This window comes from Scomber japonicus, chromosome 2 (assembly GCF_027409825.1).
Source record: "Scomber japonicus isolate fScoJap1 chromosome 2, fScoJap1.pri, whole genome shotgun sequence".
Taxonomy (NCBI): Eukaryota; Metazoa; Chordata; class Actinopteri; order Scombriformes; family Scombridae; genus Scomber; species Scomber japonicus.
Genome location: NC_070579.1, coordinates 11,564,096 through 11,577,354, shown reverse-complemented (window position 1 = coordinate 11,577,354; position 13,259 = coordinate 11,564,096). Strand labels below are relative to the sequence as shown.

The 13,259-nt window shown below is 38.6% G+C and overlaps 2 protein-coding genes across 2 annotated transcripts; both read left to right on the top strand.

Annotated features, from left to right (window-relative positions):
• Positions 1 to 367: 367 nt before the first annotated feature.
• On the top strand, positions 368 to 10,041 carry LOC128365299 (vascular cell adhesion protein 1-like). The gene is made up of 5 exons (XM_053325981.1): positions 368 to 422; positions 8,307 to 8,573; positions 8,722 to 9,048; positions 9,158 to 9,415; positions 9,668 to 10,041. The coding sequence occupies exons 1-5, from the start codon at positions 368 to 370 to the stop codon at positions 10,039 to 10,041; spliced, it is 1,281 nt and encodes a 426-aa protein (XP_053181956.1).
• A 1,719-nt stretch (positions 10,042 to 11,760) lies between these two features.
• Positions 11,761 to 12,492, top strand: LOC128365289 (cell surface A33 antigen-like). The gene is made up of 2 exons (XM_053325969.1): positions 11,761 to 12,100; positions 12,317 to 12,492. Exons 1-2 carry the CDS (start codon positions 11,761 to 11,763, stop codon positions 12,490 to 12,492), a joined length of 516 nt encoding a protein of 171 aa, XP_053181944.1.
• Positions 12,493 to 13,259: the final 767 nt, after the last annotated feature.

Below are 13,259 nucleotides of genomic sequence, written 5' to 3'. Positions count from 1 at the left end.
GATTGAATGAGGTATATCTCCCAAGTGCTGTTGCTGATAACCAGTACATGGTGCATATGTACAGTATATATTAAATAATGTATTCCCAAGTGCGCCTTTAAATCGAAAATTATCTCAAATTTAAAAAAAAAAAGAAAATTTCCTGTTTCCTTTTGATGAACAATAATATAAATGGTAAAATACAGTATCTAAAGCCACCACCTATAAAATGTGTATGTGATTATGCCATCTTTAATATTATCCTGATGGCACACATCTCAGTTTGTAGAAAAATAGACAATCAGTGAGAACTTCTCTGTGATGGTGGCACCCCTGATTAAGCTGTGTAGTCCTGTTGTTCCTTTTGCTTAGAATGAGGATTGTGAGCATGCCTTTGCTGCTGCCAAGTCTCTTCTCTGCAGCGCTCCAGTTCTGGCTGCCAGGTACGCGCACATGATTATAGAGGGGCAGGGGCTCAAACTCAAAAAAGGGCAGCATGTGTGCGTGCAGAGCGCACACCAATTTTTTTCCCCGGTCCTTTATACAATATGGAAATTAATGTAAAATTAAAAAATAAAGTGCTAATAGAAAGCTAACTACTTAGCTGTGTGTCCTGTGTAGGTGAAAGTGATGCATTTGCTCTTTCTTTTGTATCAACAAATTATTGTCAACATGAGTTCATTCACATTATCAAAGTCACAATAGTTAGTTTATATCTAAACTTCAGACCTGTAGTTTGGGAAAAAGTAAACACGGTGCATTTTATTTTGAAAGTTAACCCGATGTTTTATTTTGTATTTTGTACACGTTTTCCTGTCCCGCACGATCTGCTCTGTGCTATATTGACGTCCGGCAAAAATAGAAGCTGATTAATAGACTAAAATAGAGCGTTTTATTGAAATATTAAACATATTTAAGCACGTTGAATAAGTGGACGGCGACTAGTTAGACCATAACTCACAGGTTCACGTTGCTCCACTGTCACGTCTCCTTATCCATGGGGCATCTCTCTCTCTCTCTCTCTCTCTCTCTCTCTCTCTCTCTCTCTGGCGGCTCTGTGACCGAGCGGAGCCGCAACGGACAGAGGAGCAGCGGCTCAACACACACAACAACCCCGTTTTTGTTTTTTCCCCTAACAGGAATGAATTAATGTTATTTAAAACACACACACACACACACACACACAGGGCACTTTTCAATACGAGGCAAAAAGGGCAGGGGCTCAAGCACCCCTAGGGCCATATGTGTGCACATGCCTGCTGGCTGCACCCAACTTCTCTAGGCCTTTTAAACTGGAGGTGGACGCTAGTGCCCTTGGAGCTTGAGCAGTGCTGCTTGAGGATGGTGCTGATACGGTGTGTCACCCAGTGTACTTCTCCGTGAAGTTTAAAAAACACCAGTTAAACTACTCCACTATCGAGAAGGAAACACTTGCCATGCTTCTTACCCTGCAGCATTTTGAAGTCTATGTAGGCTCGACCTCTATACCGGTAACTGTCTTCACTGATCATAACCCGCTTGTCTTTCTTACACAGATGTACAATAGCAACCAGCGGTTGATGCGCTGGGTACTCCAGGCCCAGAGTTACAACATCCAGACATAAAAGGGGGGCTGAGAATCTGGTGGCAGACATGCTGTCCCGTGGGTAAGAGTGGGTGGTGGCATAAGTGTGCAAGATTTATATTATTTGGGAGGTGGGGTTGATTTTCATGGGTGGGGGTGTTACGTGCTGTGTGGTTTCCTTGTTTCTTTTCCTCTTCTTTAGGTATCGCTACTGCTATATGGTGCAGATGGTTTTGCAATCACGGACATACTGCATCCCAATTCACTGATTATATCTTATAACTTTGGCATAAGACAGACTCTACATCCTACACCTATTTGTATGCAACAAAACATAGGACCGATAAAGGATAAATGAGAGAACTGGAAAGCAGTACATGACTATAATCATGGGTGGGCTCTCAGGAAACTGTGCTGTTAAGATTGTTCCAGGAGGCTGAGCAATGTTTATTTTGACAGCTGTGCACAAGTTATTAGCACCAAACTTCCCCTACTTTGTCCACTACTTTCAATTTGGTAGCTGAAGTGTACATTCCCTATTGGCTGACAGATATCATGCACAGATCAATATGTTTGTATGTATGACTTGGTGGTGATAAGTTAAGAGGGTCAGACCACTAGCAGTGAGGAAACTGAGGAAGGGTGGTGCAAATAGCTCAGAATCCAAGAAAGTGTTTACTTAAAGGACAAGTCTGGGAATTTTCCACATTTTTCTTATTGTTATATATGTGTATGCGAAGAGCCAAAGAAATAATGACCTCATATACTTACATGTATTGTTTGTCTATCCAAAATCTGATATATCTATCTTAATTAACTGCTAAATTAACGGTAGACCTCTGAATACTGTTTATTTTGAAACAGCTTCAAAGACTAAAAGCAGCGACTTGTTTACCTTATTTACATATGAATACAATACATTATTATATCATTATGAAATCCCTGAGATGTTTCCTTGTTAAATCAGAAGACAGTTTTAGGATATTGTACTCAAAAGGAACATGGCACTTATATTAATATTCCTCATGCCAAATTGTTTCTGAATTAGTAGATTTTATAATCAGGGACACTAGTTTTTAGGCTTAGAAATACTTAGATTTATACAAAGTAACCTTATATCTACCAAAACTTTCTGAAATGTCCATATCCATAGTTTTTAGGTTAGAAAAACTAGTAGCCTGTACAGTATGTTCACATGTAATTTTAAACAATACAACTATACAGTGCGCATATACTAGTTGGCTTTAAAGTAATTGAATAGAAAAAGAGATAAATGCTCTGGCGCTTAGTTGTCCCACATTAGTCAGTGTTCCATATTACCCTAATCCAACTTAACTAAGGTAAGGTAAAGTATCTTTATTGATCCCCCTAGGTAGAATTTAAAAATGTACATATAAATATGCAATTGCATAAATTCCTGATATTATATACATGTGTGCAATGTTCCTAGGATTTACATAGTAAGGACAGCATCAGTCTTTTTTAGTGGGAGTGGGAGGCAGGGCCGGCCCGTGGCATAGGCAGTATAGGCAAATGCTAAGGGCGCCGTCCATCCAGGGGGCGCCACAAATGGGGGAAGAAAAAAAATGTAACTTCCACTATCCTTAAAACTACTTGGTATCATGTCTTAATATGATACCCCCACTAATTAGACTGTACCTGCTACCTGGGGGAGGATGGTCGTTTTTTAATGTGACCCCAAGGCAAGGCAAGCAATAGGTCATAACGTCCCAAACTGTCTGGTGCCCAGGGGAGGGAAAAAAAGAAAAGAAGAGGAGGAAAAACGAGACAAAGACAGAGGTAATGTTACAATAAAGATGATGTCATGACATTATTTGTGTGTTGCAGAACGGCGATAACGTCGTTATTCATTAGCATAACATGGTTTGTTAAACTGTTAGTTTTAACGCCAGTTAATGTTATGGAAGAGCCTAAGTTGTTATGGAAAATAGTAATGTAACTACTCCCACCTTACTTCCCAGCAAGCACATTTTGGTTGAAAAGACGTCTAAAAGACGTGTATCTATGGTAACCGGTGAAAAGACGTTGAAAATTGGTTGAAAAGTGAAAGTTTTTTTACCGGCTATATGGAGACGTTTATTCAACTTTCACATAGAAAACATATTTCACCGGGAATTGCTGTATAGAAAATTCCCAGCTTATTTAGTGTGCAGACATAGCCTATATAGTTTCATATTTATGATATTTTATTCAACATTAAATGCTTTGAAATTACGTTTTGTTTAGACGTCATTTCACCTCCTCTCATTTATAGAAAAAACGTAAAAATAATCAATACAATCTCTGTAGAGAGCTACAACTGAGGTAATTATCAACCGACATCAAACAAATGTGTGTTTTGTGACACGTTGATGTTGCAACTGTTTTTAGACGGTTGAAAAGACGTTCAGACCTCATATCAACCTGTTTTCAACCGGGAATCAAACGATGAAATTAGGGTTTGTGCTCGCTGGGTTTCCTCAGGGAAATGTGTAAATATTAGATCTATTCAGCATTTTTATTAACATCTGGTTAGCTAACGTTTTCTTAGCTTGTAATAGTCAATCAAAATGCTATTCCTTTTCCACCCTTTTATTATAGTTGTAAGCCTAGCTGTATGTTGTGTTACAGTTCATATTGTCTAAAGTGTGTTTATAGTGATAAACTTTACATCAGTGTTAAAGTGCACATCATGTTATAGCATAACTTATCATTCCCACATTCTATATTATACTGCAGTTTACTACTTCTTTGCATTCTGCTAATCAGTATTTTGTTGTAATGACAATAACATTGAATCTTATATAGTTTGCATATCAGAAAAAGTACATTGTATATTATACATGTACAGTATAGTGAACATCATGCATGTATCTCTTAGATTTTTCATTTATTATTTCATTTCATTTTATTTTATTCTCATATTAGCCTATGTATCATATCATATTTATTATTAGACTGGTGTCACATACTCCTTCTCTCTTCAGATGCACTGTTGAGGTTTCTCAGTCCCACCCCTGCAAATCTTGGGCCACCTCCAGCATCAAGCGCTCCTCCTGTTGCCTCCACCTCAGCAGCACCACCCAGAAGTGATGCAGCAGCATGTCACTTGTTTACACTTTTTATTTTGTGGGTATTTAATTCTTATACTTTATGTAAGCTATTTATATTATATTTCATATATTCATATCATATTTTTTTTGTATTTCTTTCTAATTTGTTCTAAGTATTTTGATTGGGCAATTTCTTTCTTTAAATAAAAGAATGTCCAAGATAAAGCTATTCAGTTTCTTGTGAGTATGAACACCAGCAGTGGAATTTACTTCGATGCAAGGGGGGCGCCACCTAAAATCTTGCCTAGGGCGCCACATTGGTTAGGGCCGGGTCTGGTGGGAGGTATACTGGGAGCTGTGGTGTTGTGCAGTCTGATGGCTGATGGTATGAAGGAGCCTCCCAAACACTTTGAGGCACATGGCTGGATGAGTCTGTGGCTGAACTGCCTCAGCTCAGCGTAGAGAGGACGAGAGGGATTTTGAAGTCCTTGTACTTTATACCTCCTCTTCACTACATTTCAGAGGGAAATATTGTTCTCTCTACTCCACTGCATTTATTTAACTCAATTTGACCGGTCTTGAAATCACAATGATTATGAACAGTATTAATATTGTTTGATTGCAGTTGTGTGCACCACTTTTTAAATCAATGCACCACTACATTATTTTTGAGAGCCATGTATTTCAGATGAAGCACTGTTGGGAAAGACATATAAAAATTTCTTGATCAGCGGGTGGTGGTGTTTGGCTCGGTGGGTGGAGGGCCCGTCCCATGTGTTGAGGCTGCAGTCGACCCTGGTTCGAGTCCCGCGCCGAGCGGTCCTATCCTGCATGTTGTTCCCCCCTCTCTGCCTCCGAGTTCCTGTCTTTCTCTCTACTATTTACATTGGAGGCAAAAAAGCCCAAAAAACATACTTAAAAAAAAAAAAAAATCCTGATCAAGGAACCAAGGACCCACCTTCTCTGGTGACTGGCCGGATCTTTTTCTGAAAGTGGTTTCCTGACCAGTAACTTTCACATGCCACAGCCACCTGTTATTGACTTTGAAAGTGTGACTAAAAAAACTTAAAAACAAGCTGTGCTGCCAACAATATTCAATAGAAAGAAGGGAGTGGACCACGTTCAGAGTGCATTCACTTTCCGACCACTTTCGTGTTGTTGTTCAACGATTTTTCAGTGTTTTATCTTTTTAACGAGACAATATCTGGGTATAATGTTTGATCGGTTTGTTCTTGTGGCTGTTTCTGTGATCAGTTTTCTACCCGGCATCCATGCGGTCACTGCTGGTAAGTTCAGAGTTTTCTATGAGCTACAGACTTCAGCCAACCTTAAAAGGGGCATATTACCTTAAAAGGGGCATATTCACTGTATAAATAAGATTATGACTTCTGAAATGAACTGTGCTACTTGTTCAAGACAATGTTAATATGTTTACTGTTCTGCAGCTGTTGAACTCCATTGAACGTTTGCCTTAAAAGCTCAAAAGCACATTTATATTTCATGTATTTTGTAGTGTTTTTATATTTTCCTTTGCTTTCATTTTCAAATCACAATTCACTCTTCTTATTGTTTAAAGTCATAAGTCATTGTTTGAATCAGTGGAGATTAGATTTATTTATTAAAAGGATGACTAAAGATGAATACATCAGGATATCAGATATCCTGGATGAATAAAAACACATACAACTGACATGTAAAACGAGAATGTTTTAAGGGTTTTTTTCATGGATATTGTTAATTTACAGTTCACAACTGCATATGTATCTACCTTTTCCTTTGTGAGTCTCTCTAATGCTGTTGTGTCTTCTGATTTGCTGTTGTGTTTTGAGATTTGCTGTTGTGTTTTGCGATTTGCTGTTGTGTTTTGTGATTTGCTGTTGTGTTTTGTGATTTGCTGTTGTGATTTGCACTTCAGGGCCACCGTACCGGAGCCCTAGAGTAGCAACTGAGAGCAAGCGGACTCAACCTCAATCCCCAGCAGAGATTTAGAGAGACCCAACCACCTTTGCCTGAGCCCCCGTTTCCCCCTTCCTGCCTGAACTATTCCTTTCATTTATATGCTTTATAGTATGTTTAATTGCTCATCTTTAGGGCTGTCAATCGATTGCAATATTTATTTGTGTGATTGTCATGAGTTAACTTGCGATTAATCCTCTTAACATGGGAGTGGATTACTTCATACAAATGTTAGTTATGTAAGGCAACACATTTTCATGTGTTTTGGGATTGCCCGGTCATTTCAAAATATTGGAAAGAAATCAAATTGAACATGGAGAAAATCATGAATGTAGTGATCCCATTAGGGTTTGCGTCCTTATGTCTGGGGCTAAGACCGGACACTGAAGGAACCTGAAAACAAATATGTGTTTAATATTTTACTACTAGCAAGTACAAAAGCAATCACAAGGAAATGGTTGGCAAAAGACTCTCCTACAGTCAAAGACTGGAAGACTGGATCAAAGTGGTTCAGGATATTTTCATAATGGAGAAGTTAACATTCATTCTGAAGCTTGAACAAGATAAGTTTGAGAGTTACTGGAATGTCTGGACCAACTATCTGGCAACCTATAGGCAAGATGTTGGTTAAAGTGACAGCCCCCCCCCCCCCCCCACTAGTTTCTGACTTCACTCATCTGGTTCTGTTTTGTTTCTGGTGTAGTAATTACATTTAGTTAATGCTATACATGTACGCAGCAAGGTTTCTTTATTTTACTTATTATTATTACTATTATTTGAGTTACTTTTGCTCTTGTCATCGTTGTTATTACCACCCCTTTGATAAGGTTCTGTTCACAGGAGTAATCTTGGATAAAGGAAGGTACATATGGGGTAGATAAACCCACTACTACTACAGTTATTGTTGTCATTTTGTAATTATCATTATCATTTTCCATTTTTTGGATACTCAAGTTACCTATAAATTTAGGTAGTATACCTGCTCAGGAGTGCTGTGATCGAGAGTGTAGGTACTTTTGTTTTTTTACTTTTTTTAAAAACCTATTTTCTGTCTGTATATTTTTCATTGAAAAGACCTGATGAGATGTACATGTATGAGATATTAATAAGCAAATTATTTTGTTTAATAACAAAAAAAATTAAAATCTGTTAGTTATATCAGTTAGGAACTAGTTACATTCATAAATACATTCATTCCCGTTCACACGCACCTTTGGCGAGCGGGATAACATCTCTCTGTATCAGCTGTGTGTTTGGTATTTTAAACTCTGCTTGTTATCCAAAATGTAACTGCTGCATGGGGTTTCCCTCACTAGAGCAGTTCATTTTAGTTTTCTTGAATGACGGCATTTATGTTTTATATGCTTTACAGATTCCTGATTTTTATTTTATTTTATTTTAAAGGGATATTTTTCAAGTTTGTAATCCTCTTATTAACATGGGAGTGGATTACTTCATACAAATGTTTTAAAAAATCTGTTGTCATTATGATATCAGTTAGGAACTAGTTACATTCATTCCCGTACACACGCACGCACCTTTGGCGAGCGGGAGAACATCTCTGTATCAGCTGTGTGTTTGGTTTTTGCGACTCTGCTTGTTATCCAAAATGTTACCGCTGCATCGCTTCCTTATTTCCAAACTACAGGTTGGACACAATGTAAGCGCGTAAAAAAATTTAACGCTGTTAAAATGACAGCCGTACTATTTTGTTACTAAGTTCTTCATCTCAGTATTTCATGTCTTTCTTACAGATGCAAACTGTACAGAAAATCCTGTTTTCACTCCGCCCAGACTTGTAGTGAAGTATGGTGACCCAGCCTCTGCCACGTGCCTTGTTTGTCAACATAATTGCACAAGTGACATATTTGGGGTGGAGCATGCTGTGGGGTCCATTGAAGAAAATGGAACCACAATTTCATGGAAGGTTGACAGCCTGACTGAATGGGACACATCTCCAATATGCTACTATACTGATGATGATGACCCGTGTAGTACCAGGATTTATATAACCATCTATCGTAAGTAAACTTGCAGTAACAATTTAATGATCAAAATAAGAAATAAGTATAGTGAATAGATTTTGTTTTTTTCATATTTAGTCAGCTTTAGTTCACAACCTTTATATTACTGTTTGTTTCTCTCATAGCATTTTGTTTGTGTCCCCAGAGCCTCCAATAAATGTCCATCTCAGTTTCCGAAACCACTCTGGGCCGATGTTTGCAGGTCATCAGTACACTCTGCAGTGTACAGTCCAGGAAGTTGCTCCTATTGGTAACCTCAATGTGACTTTCTACAGAGGACAGACAGAACTACAGAGACGACAGTCCAGCAACACAACAAAGGAGCCAGTGACTGAGACCTTCACCCTGGACATCAACCCTAGTAAAGATGATGGAGGGCTGTACTGGTGTGAAGCCAAGCTAGACCTGGGAGCTGAAGGTCCACAACCTCCTCCAGTGGTGACGTCACAAAACATCACCACCACTGTTTACTGTGAGTCTGACAAAATAATAATCATCATCACTCCAACTCCTTAAAAAACCATGAAATCATTAAAGACAGATGTTGTATATCTCCCTTTCTCCCATCAATCAACACACAGATAAGCCTGAACTGAAGGAGTCTTCACATCCAGATCCAATCACCGTCATAGCAGGAAGCCCCCTACACCTGAACTGCTCTAGTGAGGGAAACCCCAACCCCTCATACACCTGGACGCTCCCGTCAGCCAGTCGTTCCCCCTTCAGTGGCGACACTCTCAATATTAAGTCTGTAACTTCTGTGGATGGAGGACAGTACCTGTGTTTGGTCCAAAACGCTGCGGGGAATGTTACTGTGAAGTTTACTGTGGATTTCTACAGTGAGTTCAGACTTTTAACTGTTGTGTTTTTTAATGTCTTTGTCTATATCTTCACCTATACCTTGATCTCTTTACCATCTTCTTCTACACAACACAATCTGCAAGTTTTCAGATTCTTAATAATTCAAACAGTACACTATCCTTAAAAAGCTAACTTTTAGTTATAGTTTAAATTGCTGAACAATTATTTAATGTCACAATGTACATTATGTACATATCTGACTATGTGTGTTCCTCTGTTTGTGTCCTCAGATCCTCCAAAAAATATCCATCTCAGCTTCCTAAATCACTCTGGGCCGATGTATATGGGTCATCAGTACACTCTGCAGTGTACAGTCCAGGAAGTTCCTCCTATTGGTAACCTCACTGTGACCTTCTATCATGGACAGACATCACTGGGTCAACAAAATGTCAAGAATAAACCAGTGGGGACACCAGTTAGTAAGACCTTCATCCTGAACATCAACCCAAGTAAAGATGATGGAGGCCTGTACTGGTGTGAAGCAAAGCTAGACCTGGGAGCTGAAGGACCACAGCCTCCTCCAGTGGTGACGTCACAAAACATGACCACCACTGTTAACTGTGAGCCTGACAAAATAATAATAATCATCACTCCAACTCCTTAAATAACCATCAAATCATTAAAGACAAATGTTGTATATCTCCCTTTCTCCCATCAACACACAGATGAGCCTCAACTGAAGGGGTCTTCACATCCAGATCCAATCACCGTCATAGCAGGAAGCCCCCTACACCTGAGCTGCTCTAGTGAGGGAAACCCCAGCCCCTCATACACCTGGACGCTCCCGTCAGCCAGTCGTTCCCCCTACAATGGCAGCACTCTCGATATTAAGTCTGTAACTTCTGTGGATGGAGGACAGTACCTGTGTTTGGTCCAAAACGCTGCGGGGAATGTTACTGTGAAGTTTACTGTGGTTTTCTACAGTGAGTTCAGACTTTTAACTGTTCTCTGTTTCTTGTGTCTTTGTCTATATCTTCACCTATACCTTGATCTCTTTACCATCTTCTTCTGATCTGCAAGTTTTCAGATTCTTAATAATTCAAACAGTACATTATCCTTAAAGCTAACTTTTAGTTATAGTTTAAATTGCTGAACAAGGATTTAATGACACAATGTACATTATGTATATATCTGACTATGTGTGTTCCTCTGTTTGTGTCCTCAGATCCTCCAAAAAATGTCCATCTCAGCTTCCTAAATCACTCTGGGCCGATGTATATGGGTCATCAGTACACTCTGCAGTGTACAGTCCAGGAAGTTCCTCCTATTGGTAACCTCACTGTGACCTTATACCATGGACAGACATCACTGGGTCAACAAAATGTCAAGAATAAACCAGTGGAGACACCAGTTAATAAGACCTTCACCCTGAACATCAACCCTAGTAAAGAAGATGATGGAGACCTGTACTGGTGTGAAGCAAAGCTAGACCTGGGAGCTGAAGGACCACAGCCTCCTCCAGTGGTGACGTCACAAAACATCACCGCCACTGTTTACTGTGAGTGAGAAAACAAAATTGACACACATCTCATGTCTGAGCCAGCTAGTAAAAGTTTTAATGTGACAATGGCCAGACAAACATTTAACACAAACACATAACTCTTTAAAAACAGCTTTATTTGGTCATCATGTTGGCACCTGTCATGAAGTACACATACACATACAGCTTTACTTAACCGTTTATTCAATATAGGGCTTCATGAACGGTACACTGGTAACATGTTCTTACTGGCTGCCATGTAACTTAGCTCTCAGCTAGTCTTCTACTGGAGGACACTGTGTATCACACAATAACAACAATGTTGCAGTGCCCTCTATTGGTGACCATAGATAGGCACATCACATCACAGCCTCTTTTGTATCTTTTGTTTAAAGAGTAACATTAAAAGATAGGTTCACAATCTTTCAATTCTGTCTTGAAACAAATCATGTAATCGTTCCTTCTGTTCATACAGGCCATTAGAGGATCCCCTCGTAATGCACTTACAGTGATGGAGGACTGAATCCACAGTGTGTCTATGCAGTCATTTTGTGCAAAACATTTTATCTGAAGCTTATGAGGCTTCAGCAGTCTGAATTTGAATCAGTTTGGCAGCTGAAGCTTCATATTAGCTTCAGATAAACACAGGACGACTGTGGATTTTGCCCCCCATCACTTACATTGTAAATGCATTATGAAGGGATCTTCTGATGGTCAGTATGAACAGGAGAAAAGATTACAGCTGTTAAAGGGTTCATTTCAGCACCCGACCAATTGTGAACACATCCTTTAAATAAATGGTTACTAAAAGAAGAAACTGAAAGTGATATAGAAAGGCCGGTTATGGCCAGTACTGTGGGGGAAATAGTTGGGTACTTTCCATCATCTTTCTTTGGCAAAATTACTTTCATTTCAATAAATCAACACACAGACAAGCCTCAGCTGAAGGAGACTCCAGAGCAGATCACAGTGACAGAAGGAGACCCTCTGCATCTGAACTGCTCTAGTGAGGGAAACCCCAGCCCCTCCTACACCTGGACGCTCCTTTCAAACATTCGCTCCCCCATCAGTGGCAGCACTCTCATTATCGAGGCTGTAACTCGTGCAGATGGAGGACAGTACATCTGTTTGGTCAGAAACTCTGTGGGGAAAGTAACTAAAGAGTTTACTGTGGATGTCAAAGGTGAGTTTAAAGTCTTATGATTTTCAGTCTTCAAGGTTATGATTGTTAGTCACAACAGAGTCACTGAAAAGTAATTGTGGTATTGCTTTCTCACAGTACTTGAGAAATTTAACACGTGACCTCAATGAACTTCCTCTGGTTTTGGTATTGCTCTGATGTATAATATGTATCTATTCCTGTTTTCTTTACACACAGTCGTCACCGAACCTGCTACAGAGAGCAACATCTACATTATTATTATTGTGGTGGTAGCAGTCATCGTTCTGGCTGTCCTTGTCTTCGCCGTTGTGTGGCATCTGTACAAAAACAACCGAGTGGGAAAGTACAACCTGAAGGATGTCTTCTTTCTTAGCCAACGCTATCAACACATTGCTGAGCCTATTGGAGAGTAAATTTAAATCAGTTAAATTTTCATACGTTTTTTCAATATTGAGCAGGACATATCCTAAAAACTATTTTCTTCTCTAAATCATTGTGTGACAAATGATGTAAGATTTGTAACAAAACACAGTTCACATTTATTTTCCTGCATATAATCAGATTGTTCTGATTCACTTCATGATCAGGTTCCTTCTCCAGTTAAGCTGTTCGTTGAAGAAATGGACACTGAAACTCAAATATGACCGTCAACAAGGTTCAGTGACCTTGATTTTTATTTCAGTTTAGAAAAAGGAATATCTAATAACAAGAAATGATTAGGATAAACTCTTTTATTATATTTTAATTCCATTTAAGAAACAATCATTGTAATTTCATTTAATCAATGAACTAATTTCTTCAACTGTAAATTATGTGCTGATAAAAAACATTTTACAACAATAATTATCTTAAAATTTAACTTGTGTGTTGTATCATAGAAAAAAGCAAAAAATGATGAGTCACTTTTTCCTTGTTAAAATATGGCATCTAATAGGAAAATGTGTTTTATTTATTTAGTGTGATTTCAATTTTGTTTATATTAGTAATGAAATAGCAGAAATATAAATAATTATATTTTACTGATGTTATGTTTGAGTTTCTCCTTTAAATTAAGTATTGGATTTTTAGGTATTTTAAAGCTACTGTACATGTTAAACACAATTTTTTATGTTATATCTCTAATTAGAATCATAAACAACTGATATCTTGCAAAATTAGCATCATAGACTATTTATATTTG

Bases quoted from the DNA above. Each gene is read 5' to 3' on its own strand.
- LOC128365299 (XM_053325981.1), top strand. From the start codon at position 368: ATGCCTTTGCTGCTGCCAAGTCTCTTCTCTGCAGCGCTCCAGTTCTGG. The intron at 8,574-8,721 runs GTAAGTAAACTT...TTGTGTCCCCAG, and splicing joins GATTTATATAACCATCTATC to AGCCTCCAATAAATGTCCAT. The intron at 9,416-9,667 runs GTGAGTTCAGAC...TTGTGTCCTCAG, and splicing joins GTTTACTGTGGATTTCTACA to ATCCTCCAAAAAATATCCAT.
- LOC128365289 (XM_053325969.1), top strand. From the start codon at position 11,761: ATGGCCAGTACTGTGGGGGAAATAGTTGGGTACTTTCCATCATCTTTC. The intron at 12,101-12,316 runs GTGAGTTTAAAG...AACCTGCTACAG, and splicing joins GTTTACTGTGGATGTCAAAG to AGAGCAACATCTACATTATT.